This window comes from Anolis carolinensis, chromosome 5 (assembly GCF_035594765.1).
Source record: "Anolis carolinensis isolate JA03-04 chromosome 5, rAnoCar3.1.pri, whole genome shotgun sequence".
NCBI lineage: Eukaryota > Metazoa > Chordata > Lepidosauria > Squamata > Dactyloidae > Anolis > Anolis carolinensis.
Window position 1 is genome coordinate 65,749,196 of NC_085845.1, and position 14,709 is coordinate 65,763,904.

General features: G+C 36.3%; 1 protein-coding gene across 5 annotated transcripts in view; it reads right to left on the reverse strand.

Annotated features, from left to right (window-relative positions):
• dctd (dCMP deaminase) overlaps positions 1-14,709 on the reverse strand; it is a 122,685-nt gene that overhangs the window by 100,160 nt on the left and 7,816 nt on the right. For 3 of the 5 annotated variants that reach the window (XM_062982718.1, XM_008120898.3, XM_003227654.3), the window contains exons 2-6: positions 13,917-14,028; positions 12,946-13,081; positions 10,897-11,013; positions 3,616-3,712; positions 722-796 (exon numbers count right to left, since the gene is read on the reverse strand). In XM_062982718.1, coding sequence (XP_062838788.1) covers positions 722-796; positions 3,616-3,712; positions 10,897-11,013; positions 12,946-13,081; positions 13,917-14,028 — 537 coding nt within the window. The other 2 variants (XM_008120900.2, XM_008120899.2) reach the window with 2 other exon arrangements.

Below are 14,709 nucleotides of genomic sequence, written 5' to 3' on the forward strand. Positions count from 1 at the left end.
ATAGAAATTAAAATCAGCTTCAAATAGTGTCCCAAAGGTGAAAGCCTAATGATTTATTTACTTATCCTCTACTAAATGGAAGATATCTTGGGGGAAAGGAATTACAGCTATTATAACAGTACATTCAATACAAAACATTTTTTTCAAATATAATTGAACACATGCTCATGTACCAGACTGTAACAGGAGAAGCAATTAAAGGGATGAACATCTGGTAAAATATCAAGGTGTAATATACCAGGTTGGATTTCGCACAACACAATATTTTGTCTGTTCTATAGATGACTAACCCTTCTGCTTGAAAGGCAACATCTTAAATAGTCTAGGCTTTATGTAGATCTACTAAACAACACTAGCATGTTAATGAAGTTGTCTGAGCTGTCCTGAAAGAGGAAATATTCATAGATTATGAGTTGTGATTGCGTTTACCTCTGTTTGAATTAAAAAAGGTATTACCATAAAATAACTATTCTGTTCACAGACAAGTCTAGGTCCCATCTACTGGTTCTATTTAGAAAATGTTTAGCAAATCACAGAAGTCAACACTTGAAAGTATGGCAAGGAAGACAAACATTCTCCAGGCCTGATATAGTATTTAGATGTCTACTTAAACTGTAGTGGCTATTAAAAAGTTATGTCTAACTTCAAGATGAAAGGCATTAGCAGTTTCTAAGAAAAGGATAATCACAATCTTCTAGAGATTTAATTAGATGTAACTCACAGAGGCTTTTGACTTGGTCTGCTGTTAATTGAATCAAAATCAATGACTATCTTATTGCACTTTGGTTTGAATTTCCTAAAAAGGGTGGGGAAGGCGGGGAGAGAGGGAGAGAGAAAGAGAGACAGATATTAGCTAGTGAAGAAGTTAAACATTTTGTTTGCTTTGGCTCTCAACTAAATTTTAAGAAGGGAAAAATATCCTTGGATTCACTCCGTGTTTTATCTCTATAGGAGCCAATTATAGTGCACCATACTGAGAGAAACCCGGACAAGAAAGACTAAGACAAAAAGACACATGGGGTTGTTTGGTCCGTATGTTCTTCAGCTATTGGAGTTCATAAATTAGCCAGGAGTCAAAGGATTTCTAACAACTTAGCTGCAGGAGGTGTTATCATGTAACCAGTTTTTCTGCAACATTTGATATTTTTTTCCATGGCAATTTTTCATACAAAACTTCCAAAGTTTGCTTCTGCAGTCTGAGAGCAAAGGGGACAACATGCCGCATTATGCAAAGCTGAAAAAAATTAACTAGTGAAGCTGAAATAATTTCAAAAGTTACAAATTTAGAACTGTAAAATCAATATTGGCAACAAAGCTCGTCTTTTTACATCATTAGAGCATCTGCTGTAGCAATTAGCAAGAAAGGTATTTGGGGACCGTGGATATATTTTACAATCTACCAGTAAACAGAGGATTATGCAAATAGTGTGGATTTAGTGTCTCATTAAGCTTGACAATTCAGTTCTCGAGATTCATTAAGCATACCCATATCCTCACAAATCAATACAAAAGGCAAAAACTTTCAACACAATGATAAATACATTTGGGATTGCAAACAAGCTTTATCTACCCCAACAGCAGGAATTGCTGGAGGTTTTCTAACCCAGGAAACAGTCAGGAAAGATTTCAATTCCAACAGAATGAGTTACGCCTCCACTTATATGCCTACTGTGGACATATAATTCACCAAAGAAGTAGAACTTCAAGTACTGCTTTACTGTTCATGATGCCTATTTTTAACCCAGCAGTCAGAATTGCTGTTATCTATACAAAATGTAATTAAGTTTTGTAAAAATCTTCACGTTTTGAAAAATAATTAAATAGATAGTACGTTAGAGGTATCAGAAGAATTAACTAACACGTTTAGTTCTTTTGGTGTCTCTTAAACTCTTACATTTAGGGAAATCTGCTTTGAATATCTGTTTGGAAATGTATAGCCACATTGCAACAGGTAGGTTTAATTTAATATTGTTTAAAATCACCTCCAAGTCATTATTAGAAACTGACTGTGCAATTCTATGCACATCTACTCAACATTAAATCTCACTGAAAGTGATCATGCTTGCGACCAATTAAGTGAGCACTGGACTGCTTCCAAAGGTAAAATTTTATACATAAAATATAGGCACTTAAACGTATACTTATATGTATATGAGCCTTCAAGTTGCCTGTTGACATGCAGCAACCCCCTGAATTCCATAGACAAGCAGTACTCAGAGGCTGTTTTGCCAATTCTTTCCTTGGATAAACCCTATAAAACTCAGTAAGAGTTGTTTCTGAGCAAGGATGCATAGTGTTAGGAGGATAATAAAACCAATTTACTGGTGGTTAAGTGCCCCCTTCCTCTCAACTTGTTCTTTGATACCTCAGGCAAAGTAGAACTGATGAGTGCAAACTCAGGGGAAGGAGATTCTGGCTGAACACAGGGAGAAAGATCTATTTATAAAAAGTATTCAAAGGTAGAACAGAAGGAGGTTGTAGGGAAATTTCCACAGAAGGTATTTAGGCAGATGCTGCATAACCTCCTGCCCTGCATTTCAGGTCCATGGCACAGCATGGGGTTAAACAGGATTATTTCTAAGACCCTTCCAAATATGAGTGTATGTGACATCTCCACAGCCATATTCTTTAAACCAGTGGTTCTCAATTGCTGGTCTTCCAAATGCTTTCAACTACAACATCTGGGGGACCAAGGGTCCTATAAGTCCTAACTAGTCTAGACTACTTTTAATCATGCTTGATAATTTTATGTCCAACAAGGACTGACTTGGGATTATTTTAATGGGTTATTTATACTGTTATTTTTTATCTACTGTGGTAAACCACCTTGAGTCCTTGGAGAAAGGCGATACAGAAATGCCCAAATAAATAAATGGTCTGGCCAATGGTCAGAAAGTTTGGAGACCCAAAATTTGAGAACCACGGATTTGAATGATCCTTCAGTGGCACAGTAAATTGACATATTTTCAGTCAGTAATATTTTTTTTACTATTCTTACAGTAAAAGTGTTTGTGAAGTGAAGATATCTGTGACAAGTGACTGTTCTGCATATATCATAATGGGGAACCAATTCATATTAGCTACTACCCCTACATAATATTGTAAAAAGCATTTTATCTGTAAGTTATCTTTTTCATAAAAGTAGAAGTTCCTCAATATTGGCTTATAAAGATTTATGAACCTTCCATCAGCTGGGTCAACAGTCATGTCTGATATAATCTACAATAAATCCAACGGTATTTGACAGCAAACTCTTTATGCATGTAAAAAGATGACATGAAGGTTTGCTACCACATATGTTCGGATTTCTTGATAATCAGGTACAACATACTGGCTACCATGCCAGTTCCACTTTTTTGTGTGTGTGTGTGCATAAAATGACATATCAGAGACACAAAAAAGTAGAATGGACTACAGAGAAGAGTTTTTAAGAAACAGTCCCTTCCCTTTGTTTAGCCTCACCTTTTTGAGTGTTTAATGCCCTACTTTGCCTACTTCTATTCAGGGCTACACAAAAGAGAGACGGATCTCTTGCTGAAAAAAGGAACCTATTGATCCCACATAAAAGAAAAATGGGCGGGAGAAGTGTTACCACGCCCCTCAGCATAGGCTCACCTGTATATAATTCCAGCTAAATCAAACAAGCGGCGTGAAGCTGTCATCTCTGGAGTATCGTGATATTTGTCAGACATAAAGATAACTTCTTTGATACCTAGAAGACAGCAAAGGACATCACAACTCAAAGCAAACAGGTTAGATAGCTTCTAGAACAGACTTGCTTAGATTATGATCTATTTAGAGATGTTTTCAAAGGAAATAGTGCATGCTAAGCTTCCAGTGGCAAAACCAATTGTGCTACTGATAAAACAGAGGCTAATGCTCAAAACATCTAGTATTCAAGAAAGAGAGGGGGAAAGAGCTTCTTTCACACAGACTGTGCCACAGAAAGTAGGAAAAAAACCTCTGTAGATCACATATTTTTAACTATCAAGTTAAACCTATGAAGTTGGTATTACTCTGCCAATACATTTGTCTACACATCCAGAGAATGCTGCTAGGTTTTAGAAAGGCTTGCACAAAAATAATACTGCATATATACTGAATTGTTTCAACATTCAGAATTGCTTTATCCCAGGGGAGACTAAGTGTAGAAGGACAGAGGGCTGAATTAGACATTTGTAGACATTTTAGGGTTACACCTCCTTCCACATCCACAACCATGAAATAAAGAGAGAAACAAATAAAAATAGGAGGTATGGGGACACATTCACCATTTGGGGGCATTTCTGTGCTATTTTAGGCATCCGAACAACACAAGGTTTCTCTGGGACCTATATTGCTCTGTGGGGCCAAACCACATTCTGTAGAGAAGATGAGGGAATATTTTTTAAAAAGTCAAATATCCATGGGCCAGAGGGCTTTAAAATGTTGTTTTAGAGAGTAAAATTATTAATCCCCGAGAGTGCCGTTTTACTCCATCTACTGTTCTTGAAAACAAACTGGTTGTTCCCAGTATCAGAATTAAGACATATTGATAATTCCCATGAGAGACAAATTACATTAGCCATCCAATGTGACAGCAACATCTTGAGCCATTATGAGAAATCTAGACTGCAGATATTCTGCAATGTGAATGCTGCTATAATTAAAACACACTTGAAGTGCAAAGAGATAAGACTGATAATGTTGCCAAAGTTGTATCTATATCCCCAGGGACATACAATTGTCTTTGAAAAAAGTGGCAGAATATAAACACTGCATTGGTCAGGTTTAGCTCTTGTGAATCTGAAAGAGCCATGGTAGGACAGACACAGAAAATTGTACATCAAATTTGTGAAATGTGTATTTCTCCAAATATTGGACTATAACTGCCCTCGACTCTAGATAGTACTTCAATGATGAGAGTTGACGTGAGCTGTAGTCGAGCAAGACGTTGACACAGTTCTCATTCAATGAAAAGCAATATATTCAGGGACGAACTACAGCTGCAAAATTGTTGCTACCCAATTATATTCTACATTGTCAACATTTCTGTTTATGAAATGTGAAATTACTTCCCATCAGTATACATAGTTCTTTACAATAAAAACAGAAGACTCTTTTTTCAGTCAAACTTGTATATTCTGTGAATAAAACATGACTGTTCAAAACAATAGAGTTCCCCTTATAGCAGATTCTGGGCAATTTCTCAACATTCATCTCTCTTGCATTTTCACTTCCGCCTCCATGCTTTTTCTATCCCACCACATGCCACTTACTGCAAACACTAGCTGTTATGCCAAGCTCAATCCTACACATCTCTCACTCTATCAACATGTCATATTAAGATCAAATCCTGAACATGCAAACAAGTCACAGAGGAAACTGCAAGAGTGATAACTGGCAGTAGACCTGTATGATATGTATAAAGGCGTCTAGTGATAGATATAGGGGCTTACCTATTTCGTAACTTTTTATAAAACAAGTGTAATGATAACAAATTAATTTATTATGCACAACTGACAGAACATTTTGGAAATTGGTCTTTATGAAGGACAAAGATGTAAAAAATGCTAAGGTTTCATTCCTCATAAAATGTATGTGTGTTACAAAATTAACCTTTATTACTAAAGCAGCAATTATTATTAGATGCTACTTACATTTATGAACCCTATACAATGTATTTTACTTTGCTGGTTCTTATTTTATATATAGACTATATTGGCATTTTTATATTGCCATTGCCTTTTACCATGTGTTAACTAATGCTGTCAAGTTGTGAGTTAAGGAATGTCTTTTTGGACACCATTAATAGGTATAAATGTTCTTTTACATAATGAATATTAAGTGCATCCTATTTGTCCCACAACTAGCATGTCAATGCTGCTCAGTCTTTAAAATCTAGTAATTTCAGAAGCCACCCTAAACCATGAATGCTGGATTTTCATTTGAATAGCCTCATTTATATAATGCATTTCCATGTTTTCTTGAGTTATAATTTGCAAATGAAATTGATTAAACTGGAATTTGGAAATGAATTTACATGTATTCATTTATTTTTACATTCTGGTTTATATTCCTTACTAAAATGAGCTCAAAGCAACATACAGCCTATATGATAGAACAGTCTTGGTGTCCTTCATATTTTTAGATTACAGCTCCCAGTGTACATTCCTATACTGGCAGGAGGTTAATGGAAGATGAAGTCCAAAACATCTAGATAACAACAGGCTGCTAAATACTGAAGTGCCTTGTCTAGGCCCTTATGCACGTCTCTGCTCTGTGGAAGTGTGGCTGAGACTATCCTTTCTTGCTTTTATAAGATCAGTGTAATTTTATACCACCATTTGCAGAACAAAATTTATCAAATATTTATCACTCTCCACTGTCATTTTTACTTGTCATTTCCTTTCATCATATTCCAAAGGTAGAAAAGAAGCAATGCATAGGACTAAATTGAATGAATCTTGACAATATAGACTGCATACCTATTGGAGGAAAGTTTCTGTGTGTTCAGCCAGATTTGTTCTCAAACTGCAGTAAAGCCCATTACTGTAATGAGTTAAAGACTGTGGAGAAGTCATAGTTATTATGTTTAATTTTAACTGTTAGAGTATGTATTTGTGTTTAGTTGACACAGTAGCTGAAACAGAAGCCATCTTGTTTCAATCCACAGTAGTGCTGTTACCAAGGAGACGGAGCTGGCTAGCTCACCAGAGGGAGAAGTGGACGGCGCCACAAACAAACAAAAAAGGAGGGGGAGTTTTTTTAAAAGAAGCCAGGGAGTGCATGGCTGGAGGTTTTTCAGTCAAGAAGGGCTGAGGAGACAGGCCTGGCCAAAATCTTTAGTCAAGGCAGACTAAAGGGAGCCTAGTCAAGATCTCTAGTTGGGAAGGACTAGTGATCAGGAATTAGATCGGTAGTAGATCAAATTAAAGGTTTTTATTGTAGTTGGGACATTGTTCACTAAGGAGCTTAGCTGAGGTTAGAGTTCGCTACAATTTATATCATCAGTAGGAGAGTGAGAGTGGAAGTACACCAGAGACTACTGTTGTGGTGGATATAAGAGTTATTAAACCACTTGTTTATCTAAAGTCCCATAAGTAAATCAGTCAACCTGCAACCATAAGCCCCAACCCTTTTGAGTTTTAGAAAGGCCCTGAAAACATGGCTATGTGCCCAGGCTTTCGAAGATTAAATGATAAAGACGACTTGGACTGATTTATGGCTACAGCACGAGGATTTTGGAGGAATGGATTTTAATCATATGTTTTATATCTTTATATTGTTTTAATTGTTTTATTGGATTTTCATTGCTGTTTTAAATATGTGTAGGCATCGAATTGTTGCCAATTTTGTACGCCGCCCTGAGTCCCTTCGGGTGAGAAGGGCGGGATATAAATGTTGGAAATAAATAAATAAATAAATTGTACGCAATAAACATGTTCTTTGTTAACAACTGACTCATCTCATCTCATCTGCGTCTGTGGAGACAAATTTCATCGGTGATAATTCACAAGCCTCACATTGGTGGCAGTTACCTTAATAAATTACCTAATTGGGGAAGAGTAATAGTCACAGTTACCTCAGAAAGGGAACAACAACACAGAAATCCCTAACTACAGAGACAGAGGCTGGGATCTTGAAATAAAGATCACCCCCTGTAATCCTTCCCCTCATATAAAGGTGATATATATATATATAATCTAGAGAGATTAAAATATTCAAAAATCCCCTCAGCAGTGGAAACAGCATTTATAATTTGTTTTGACACCATTACAATTGGCTTGAGTCTAATTGGCTTTAGCGCCATCGCAAATTGGTGGCAGTGGTGGGATCAAAAAGATTCCTCCCTACCTCAGTCCATCGCAAAGACCTTTCTCTTTGATTCATTGAAATAAGCTACTAAGTCATGCTTGTAGTTGCTGGGGAACTGATGGGATGTTGACAGTGTTACATATGCAATCAGCCCTCCATATTTGCTGGAATAAAGAACACAGGATCTCTAGTAAAACAAAAAATCGCAATAGATTTATTTTCTTTACCAGAGAAAACACCTTGCTAGGAATGTCTAGGTCGTCCAGCATAACTCTATGGTGAGCATTTACTGGAAGCTGACCTTAAAATTATATTGGAGTACCTTGATTCCTAGAGTGTCCTATTTTTTTAGTCGGAGAGAACACCCTCATTTATTGAAGAATATCTAGGTCTTCAATCACAACTCTATGACCTATTTTTGCTGGAAGCGGAACATAGAATTACAATGAAATAATGTTTAAAATGTTCTCTCTGGAATTCTATAGGTCCTGTAGTTGGACTGTGACACTGGAGGACCTCAAGATTCCCAAAGATAAGATTTTAAATGAGGGACAGCTGCATTAATTTGTTATGTTTTAACTTTTTTGTTTCTGTTTAATTATTTTTATGTTTTGCCCTTTGGTGTAAAACACATGATAAACACAACAAAGTGTGGAAACGTCAAAAGCAGCTGTGTGCAATTATTTCTAGAAGACACTTTACTCTAAATAAATATGTCCATTTGTGTCAGATATTATGGATTACAAATTACAACTGAATGCAAACAAAACAGAGGAGCTTGCCATCAAGAGGAGCTTGCCTAATCTGGGGGTGGAGGTGTGTCAACCAGTGAATTGGTTACACTCCCCCTGAAAGACTGTGTTCACAGCTTGGGAATGCTCCTGGATCTGTCTCTCCAAATATCAGCCCAGGAAGATGCAATGGTCTGCAGTGCTTATTACCAGCTTTAGCTGATATGACAGCTGTGCTCCTTCCTAGATTTGGAGGACATTAAGATGGTAGTGCATGCCCTGGTAACCTCAAGGTTGGACTTCTGCAATAGGATACCTTTGTACCAAGTTCAGAAACTCCACTTGGTTCAAAACACAGCAGCCAGAATGGTAACAAGAACATCTAGGAGTGGCCGTATTAAACCTATCCTAAAGTCACTCCACCGGCTATCAATTAGTTTTTGGGCAAAGTACAGTGTTGATTTTGACCTTTAAAGCCCTACATGGTTTGTGTCCAGGTTACCTACAGGATTGCCTTCTCCTGTACAATCCGCCCTGAACATTAAGGTCCTCTGGGGACAATCTGCTCCAGCCTGGCTGAATTCGACTGGAAACTACAACCCAGAGGACCTTTTAAACACTGTGGAACAACCTATCAGAAGAGCTCCGATCAGCTGTTGCAATTTAAAAACCACCTAGACTTATTTCTTCCGACAGGCCTACCCAGCCAGTTTTTAAGCATGAATTTTAAACTCTTGTCCTTTGCTTAATCTCTGCTTTGTGTATTTAAATATGTATTTTATAGAAATACGTTTAATGTGTATCTTTTATAGAAATACATTTTAATATGTGTATTTGTGGTATTTTAATAATACAGTAGAGTCTCACTTATCCAAGCCTCGCTTATCCAAGCCTCTGGATAATCTAAGTCATTTTTGTCGTCAATGTTTTCAATATATCATATTTTGGTGCTAAATTTGTAAATACAGTAATTACAACATAACATTACTGCGTATTGAACTACTTTTTCTGTCAAATTTGTTGTATAACATGATGTTTTGGTGCTTAATTTGTAAAATCATAACCTAATTTGATGTTTAATAAGCTTTTCCTTAATCCCTCCTTATTATCCAAGATATTCGCTTATCCAAGCTTCTGCCGGCCCGTTTAGCTTGGATAAGTGAGACTCTACTGTATATGTGTGTTTTAATTATTCTGTAACCCGCCACAAGGAGAGGTAAGAAATAAAATTATCAATATTACAAAACAACTGCAAAGTGTTTGAATAAAAAGCCAATTTCCAACTGAAGTTTCATTCTCTCAAAATTTCACAACCCTGAAGTATGATCAAGAAAAAAAGCCAAAAGGACTGTGCATATAAAAACAACCCACTGATACCTTCCTTTCTTTTCACTAAGGGAAGGGTTGCCATTCGCTCCTACTAAGAGAAAATACATAGGAAGTGACTTATACTTAAGTCAGACTATTGAGTCATCAAAGCCAGAACTAGAGATATTAACTAAAAGCAGATCTTCAAGGTTTCAGATTATTTTTCCCCTAGAGATGCCAGAGACTGAACCTGAGATCTTTTGATACAAAACATGAGCTGTACCATTGAGGTATGGATTATTCCACAACGGAGGGACACTCTCTGACAACAAAGTACTGAAGGCAAAGTATGTCTACCAATACTGATAGTGTGTAACCATATCCTCTCCAACAGTGATCCAGTAGAAGTTTATTCATTTCTATACCCCAGGGGTTTCTGGAAAATACAAGACTTCTCTCTAAACCTTGTCATAATGACAGGTATTTTACTAGTATCTAATAATCTAAAGAAAGAGGCCCGACCATCCGATCAGTAAACCTGCTGCAGTGACAAGGATTTACAGCTATAGCAATGATAGACATAATTATAACACAAGGACTAGAACCCTTATGACAGTTATGACAAAAGAGATAAAATCTTCAAGTGCCTGCTATGTCTGATGTTCAAATTAAAATGTTACATGTATAATCCCAAGAGAACCTATGACACATAAAGTTTACTCTCCCCCACCCCACTCCTGTATTCCCTTCGCAATGTGTCAGAACACTGTAAATTGACAGTAATTATATGCAATGCTTGCACAGTTCCTTGGCAGCTCTTAGTCTAAGAAGTTGGAAACTTAAATTAAAAACAAGCTAAGAATCAGAGAGAATGCAATTAGTACTGGAAAACCTGGCACTACTCAAGTACAGAAAACACAAGGAGTGTCTTAAAGGTTGATAGTGCAATTAATTTAGATCTAAACAGCCGCAATTTAAACAACCAAATACATCTGTGATGAGATACCCACAAATAAGCAGTGCAGCATTACTGACAATTCCAGCTGGCACATTTCCTTACCTGCCTGGATGATGAGCTTTGCACATTCATTACAAGGAAACAAGGCAACATACATGCTGCAGCCTTTCACATCAGCTGAGTTCTTGTTCATTATGGCATTCAGTTCAGCATGACATACTGATTAAAGATAAAAAGAACACAGCAAATACTCATATGTGCGTTCATTAAAGTGAGTCATCAATCTGAAACCTAACAAAGTGGTAAGCTGCAAATGCCTGTGTCCTTCCAGAGGCAAACAGCCAGCACAATTTGTCACACAAGAGAGAAATTTAGAGGAGGGGAAATAATCCAGGAATACCAAGATCAATGAAGGTCAAGTGATCTGGCCAGGCTTGCAGTGAGTAATGAAATCGTGAAGCACATTAACACAGCCGTTTGTGAACACCTACAGGACAAAACAAAGCCATAGGCTCAAGGCCAAGTAGTTTCAGCTACCCTAAATGTGGCAATATCTCACAGCACCAGTGCTTTCAGAGAGCATCTAATTGCCAATATAAAGGAGTTCATTTATGTGTTTACATGCATGAATAGGAATGCGTGTTTGATTATGCAAGTGCACTTTGTGGTCTTAAGAGAGGAAGAAGTTATGAAGGAAGAGCAAGCCCTTTTTTCTGCCAAGAAAGAGAACTGACAAGTAAGCTAGAGGGAAAAGCTAGTAGAATAAAGAATTTAATTTAGAGAATCATTTTTCACTGCCATTATTTACTAGCACCTAGTTAGAAAGTCTTTTGATAAGTCTATTAGGACATACTTTTGATAGCTTGGAACTATCCCAAGATTAAAAGTTATTTAGTCCTGGAAAGCAACATGTGCATCTTGTGAAAGAGGAGTGATTTTGTTTAAAAGGATTAAAAGCTAGCATTTTGTTGTACATATATTATACAGATTAGAACTGATTTATCTAATTTCCACAGTTCCAACGTCTGACCAAGATACAAAAGATACGAGTAAACAAAAACACAACAGTGGTTTCTCTGTTAAATTAGAGAAAGTGGGAAAGAACAAGAGAAACTAAGAGAGGCAAGCAGCTTATTTCACTGTTATACAATAATAATTCTGGAAGTCTATTTAATGTTAAATATGATTTGCTACAAGCAAGCTTGGCATTGAGGTCCTTAGATACAGAGAGGTAGTTGTAGGGTTATTTGAAACCTGGCCTATATGTTCATTACAAAAAAATTAAGAACTAAAATATTGCATGCAAGTTATTTCAGATTCTAAGACAGAGGAACAGCAAAGCAAATTCATTTCACAGGTGAATTTCAAAACATTTTATGAATGATTTATCTAATAAACAACAGTAGTAACACTGTTATAAAGCATGAATAGAAATAAATACAGTAGTCTCACTTATCCAACATTCGCTTATCCAACATTCTGGATTATCCAATGCAGTCTGCCTTTTAGTAGTCAATGTTTTTGTAATCAATGTTTTCAATACATTGCGATGTTTTGGTATTAAATTCGTAAATACAGTAATTACTACATAGCATTACTGCGTATTGAACTGGTTTTTCTGTCAAATTTGTTGTAAAACATGATGTTTTGGTGCTTAATTTGTAAAATCATAATGTAATTTGATGTTTAATAGGCTTTTCCTTAATCCCTCCTTATTATCCAACATTTTCACTTATCCAACATTCTGCTGGCCCGTTTATGTTGGATAAGTGAGACTCTACTGTTACATGTAAACTATTACTAGAAAACACATATAACAGCTGCCATTTTTAAAAATACAACTTGCATATACCAACAAACCTAAAATAGATATACTTACTCACATTTTGTTTTGCATACTTTCATTTATGCAACAGTTCTTAAAATGTATTTAAACAATGAATGTCTCTTGTAAAGTTTGAAAACAAATTTGCACAATGGCAGCTTTTACATAAAAATTAAAGGTGTTTGTATTTTCCAGATTTTGGATAGGTAAATGAAAACATTTTGTAATCAAGACTAGTTGTTAAGCAAGCTCTTCTACAAGCATGGACAATTAAATTTTTAAAGGCATAAAACAAGAAACTTAATTTAAGAGATTGTAATCATTACCATAGGGATATTTAGTGTCAAGTTTACTCTCAGCTGTTCTTGTCCAAGGTAACGAGTCATCGCTGCATCCATTAGGCATGCCATTGTAACCAATCCCAACAATCTTGTTTTCTGAATTCACAATGCAAGCACCAACCTAAAATAGAACCAATACTTTGTTTACTGTTATAAAAGAGCTAATTGAGTGACCCTTCATGTATTTGTGCTATACAGGAAGTGGTGCTCCTTCCAACCTGGATGGAGCTGGATTCCACCTAAAAGAAAAGATTACTAGCCTGGGAGGTATTCACTTGTCCGACTCTGTCACTAGAAGCCCAAGGGAATAATCAGATAGAAAGTCTTTCATTCATTAAAACTGGGAGACCTGCTGGAATCCCTCCTGAAAAAAAATAGTCTATCCATAGTTATCCATGTTTTGGCAACTAGATTACTGCAATGTGCTGTATGTTGCCTTTGACATTTGTCCAGAATGTGAAGTTTATTCAAACCATTGCTACTAACTAGGATTGGAAATTAAATACACACTTCAAGTAGTGGCCTCTCACAGACCAAATGCATCTCACAGCAATATAGTCGGAAGACGTTCTCTCCCCGTTCACTCAAGCCACCCAAGATTATAGCAATATTTAAGCATTTCTGGTGTCTGCTAACATGTATCTGAAACCAATTCAAATTGTTAACATTTGTCTTTAAAGATCAAATGGATATCTGTGGCAATATCTTTTGAAGAGATGATTTTTCAGGGGTTCTTCCACCTGAGGCTAGTAATAACTGAGGAGCGATCTTTCCCAGTTCTGAAATTTTCCCACTAGGAAAGTTTGTCTTGTACGGCTTCCAATCTATATATATATATAAAACAAAAAGTCAAACCTTGTTTCCTTTGCTGTAACCTAGGGTGGCCTAATGATTGTTTTGCTTTGGCTGACTGGTTTTTGATTTTACAATAGAGACTATGTATGCCATAGTCTTACCTGAGAGTGTGGATCCTTGCTTCTTTGAGCTGAGAGGAAAGCTACAGCCATAAAATATTCAGGCCATTCCAAATAATCATCACGTTTTTTACAGGTCATCTCACAGCTATACCTACAGAAATCAAACAAAATGACAGTAATGGTTGCGATTTGCATGAACTGTTTTATTTTTAATGCTTTATTAAGTGTACTTTAACCCCAGTGTTTGAGTCTTTGGAAATAAGTCAATTACTATGATGTAGAATCCCAGTGTGGCACCAGAGTTTAATTAGTGCAACTAAGAGAGCATCATTTGACCCTGAAGGTTACAGATTCAAATCACAAATTTAATGTTGAAGAATATCCATGTTTAACATGTGCCCAGTGCCTTACAAGGAGCACTATTTTTCAAACCAAAAAAAGGCCAAAAGGAGACTGAATTGTTATATTTAAAGCTGCAATTTGCAGGCTTTAAGTAGTGCACGGTAACTATTATCTATCCTTCAATATAACCTTCTTTGGAAAAATATTGAAAAGGCTAAATTCTTTGCTCTGTTATTACCAACATTAAGCTACTAGAGCAAAGATATATGTTGCACTAGCTATTCCAATTGCAAACATCTGATGCAGTTTCATTTGTTACAGCTAAAAATGAAAATAGAATATGAAACATCATTTGCTGAATGTTTCTTGTGGTGTTACTATATACTAAAATGGTTTTCAATTACACCATTCGTAAGTAGTGTTCCTGGTATTCCTTCTCATGTCAAAAGTCAAGTGCTGCATCTTTGAATCTCTTTGTACAACAGCCTAC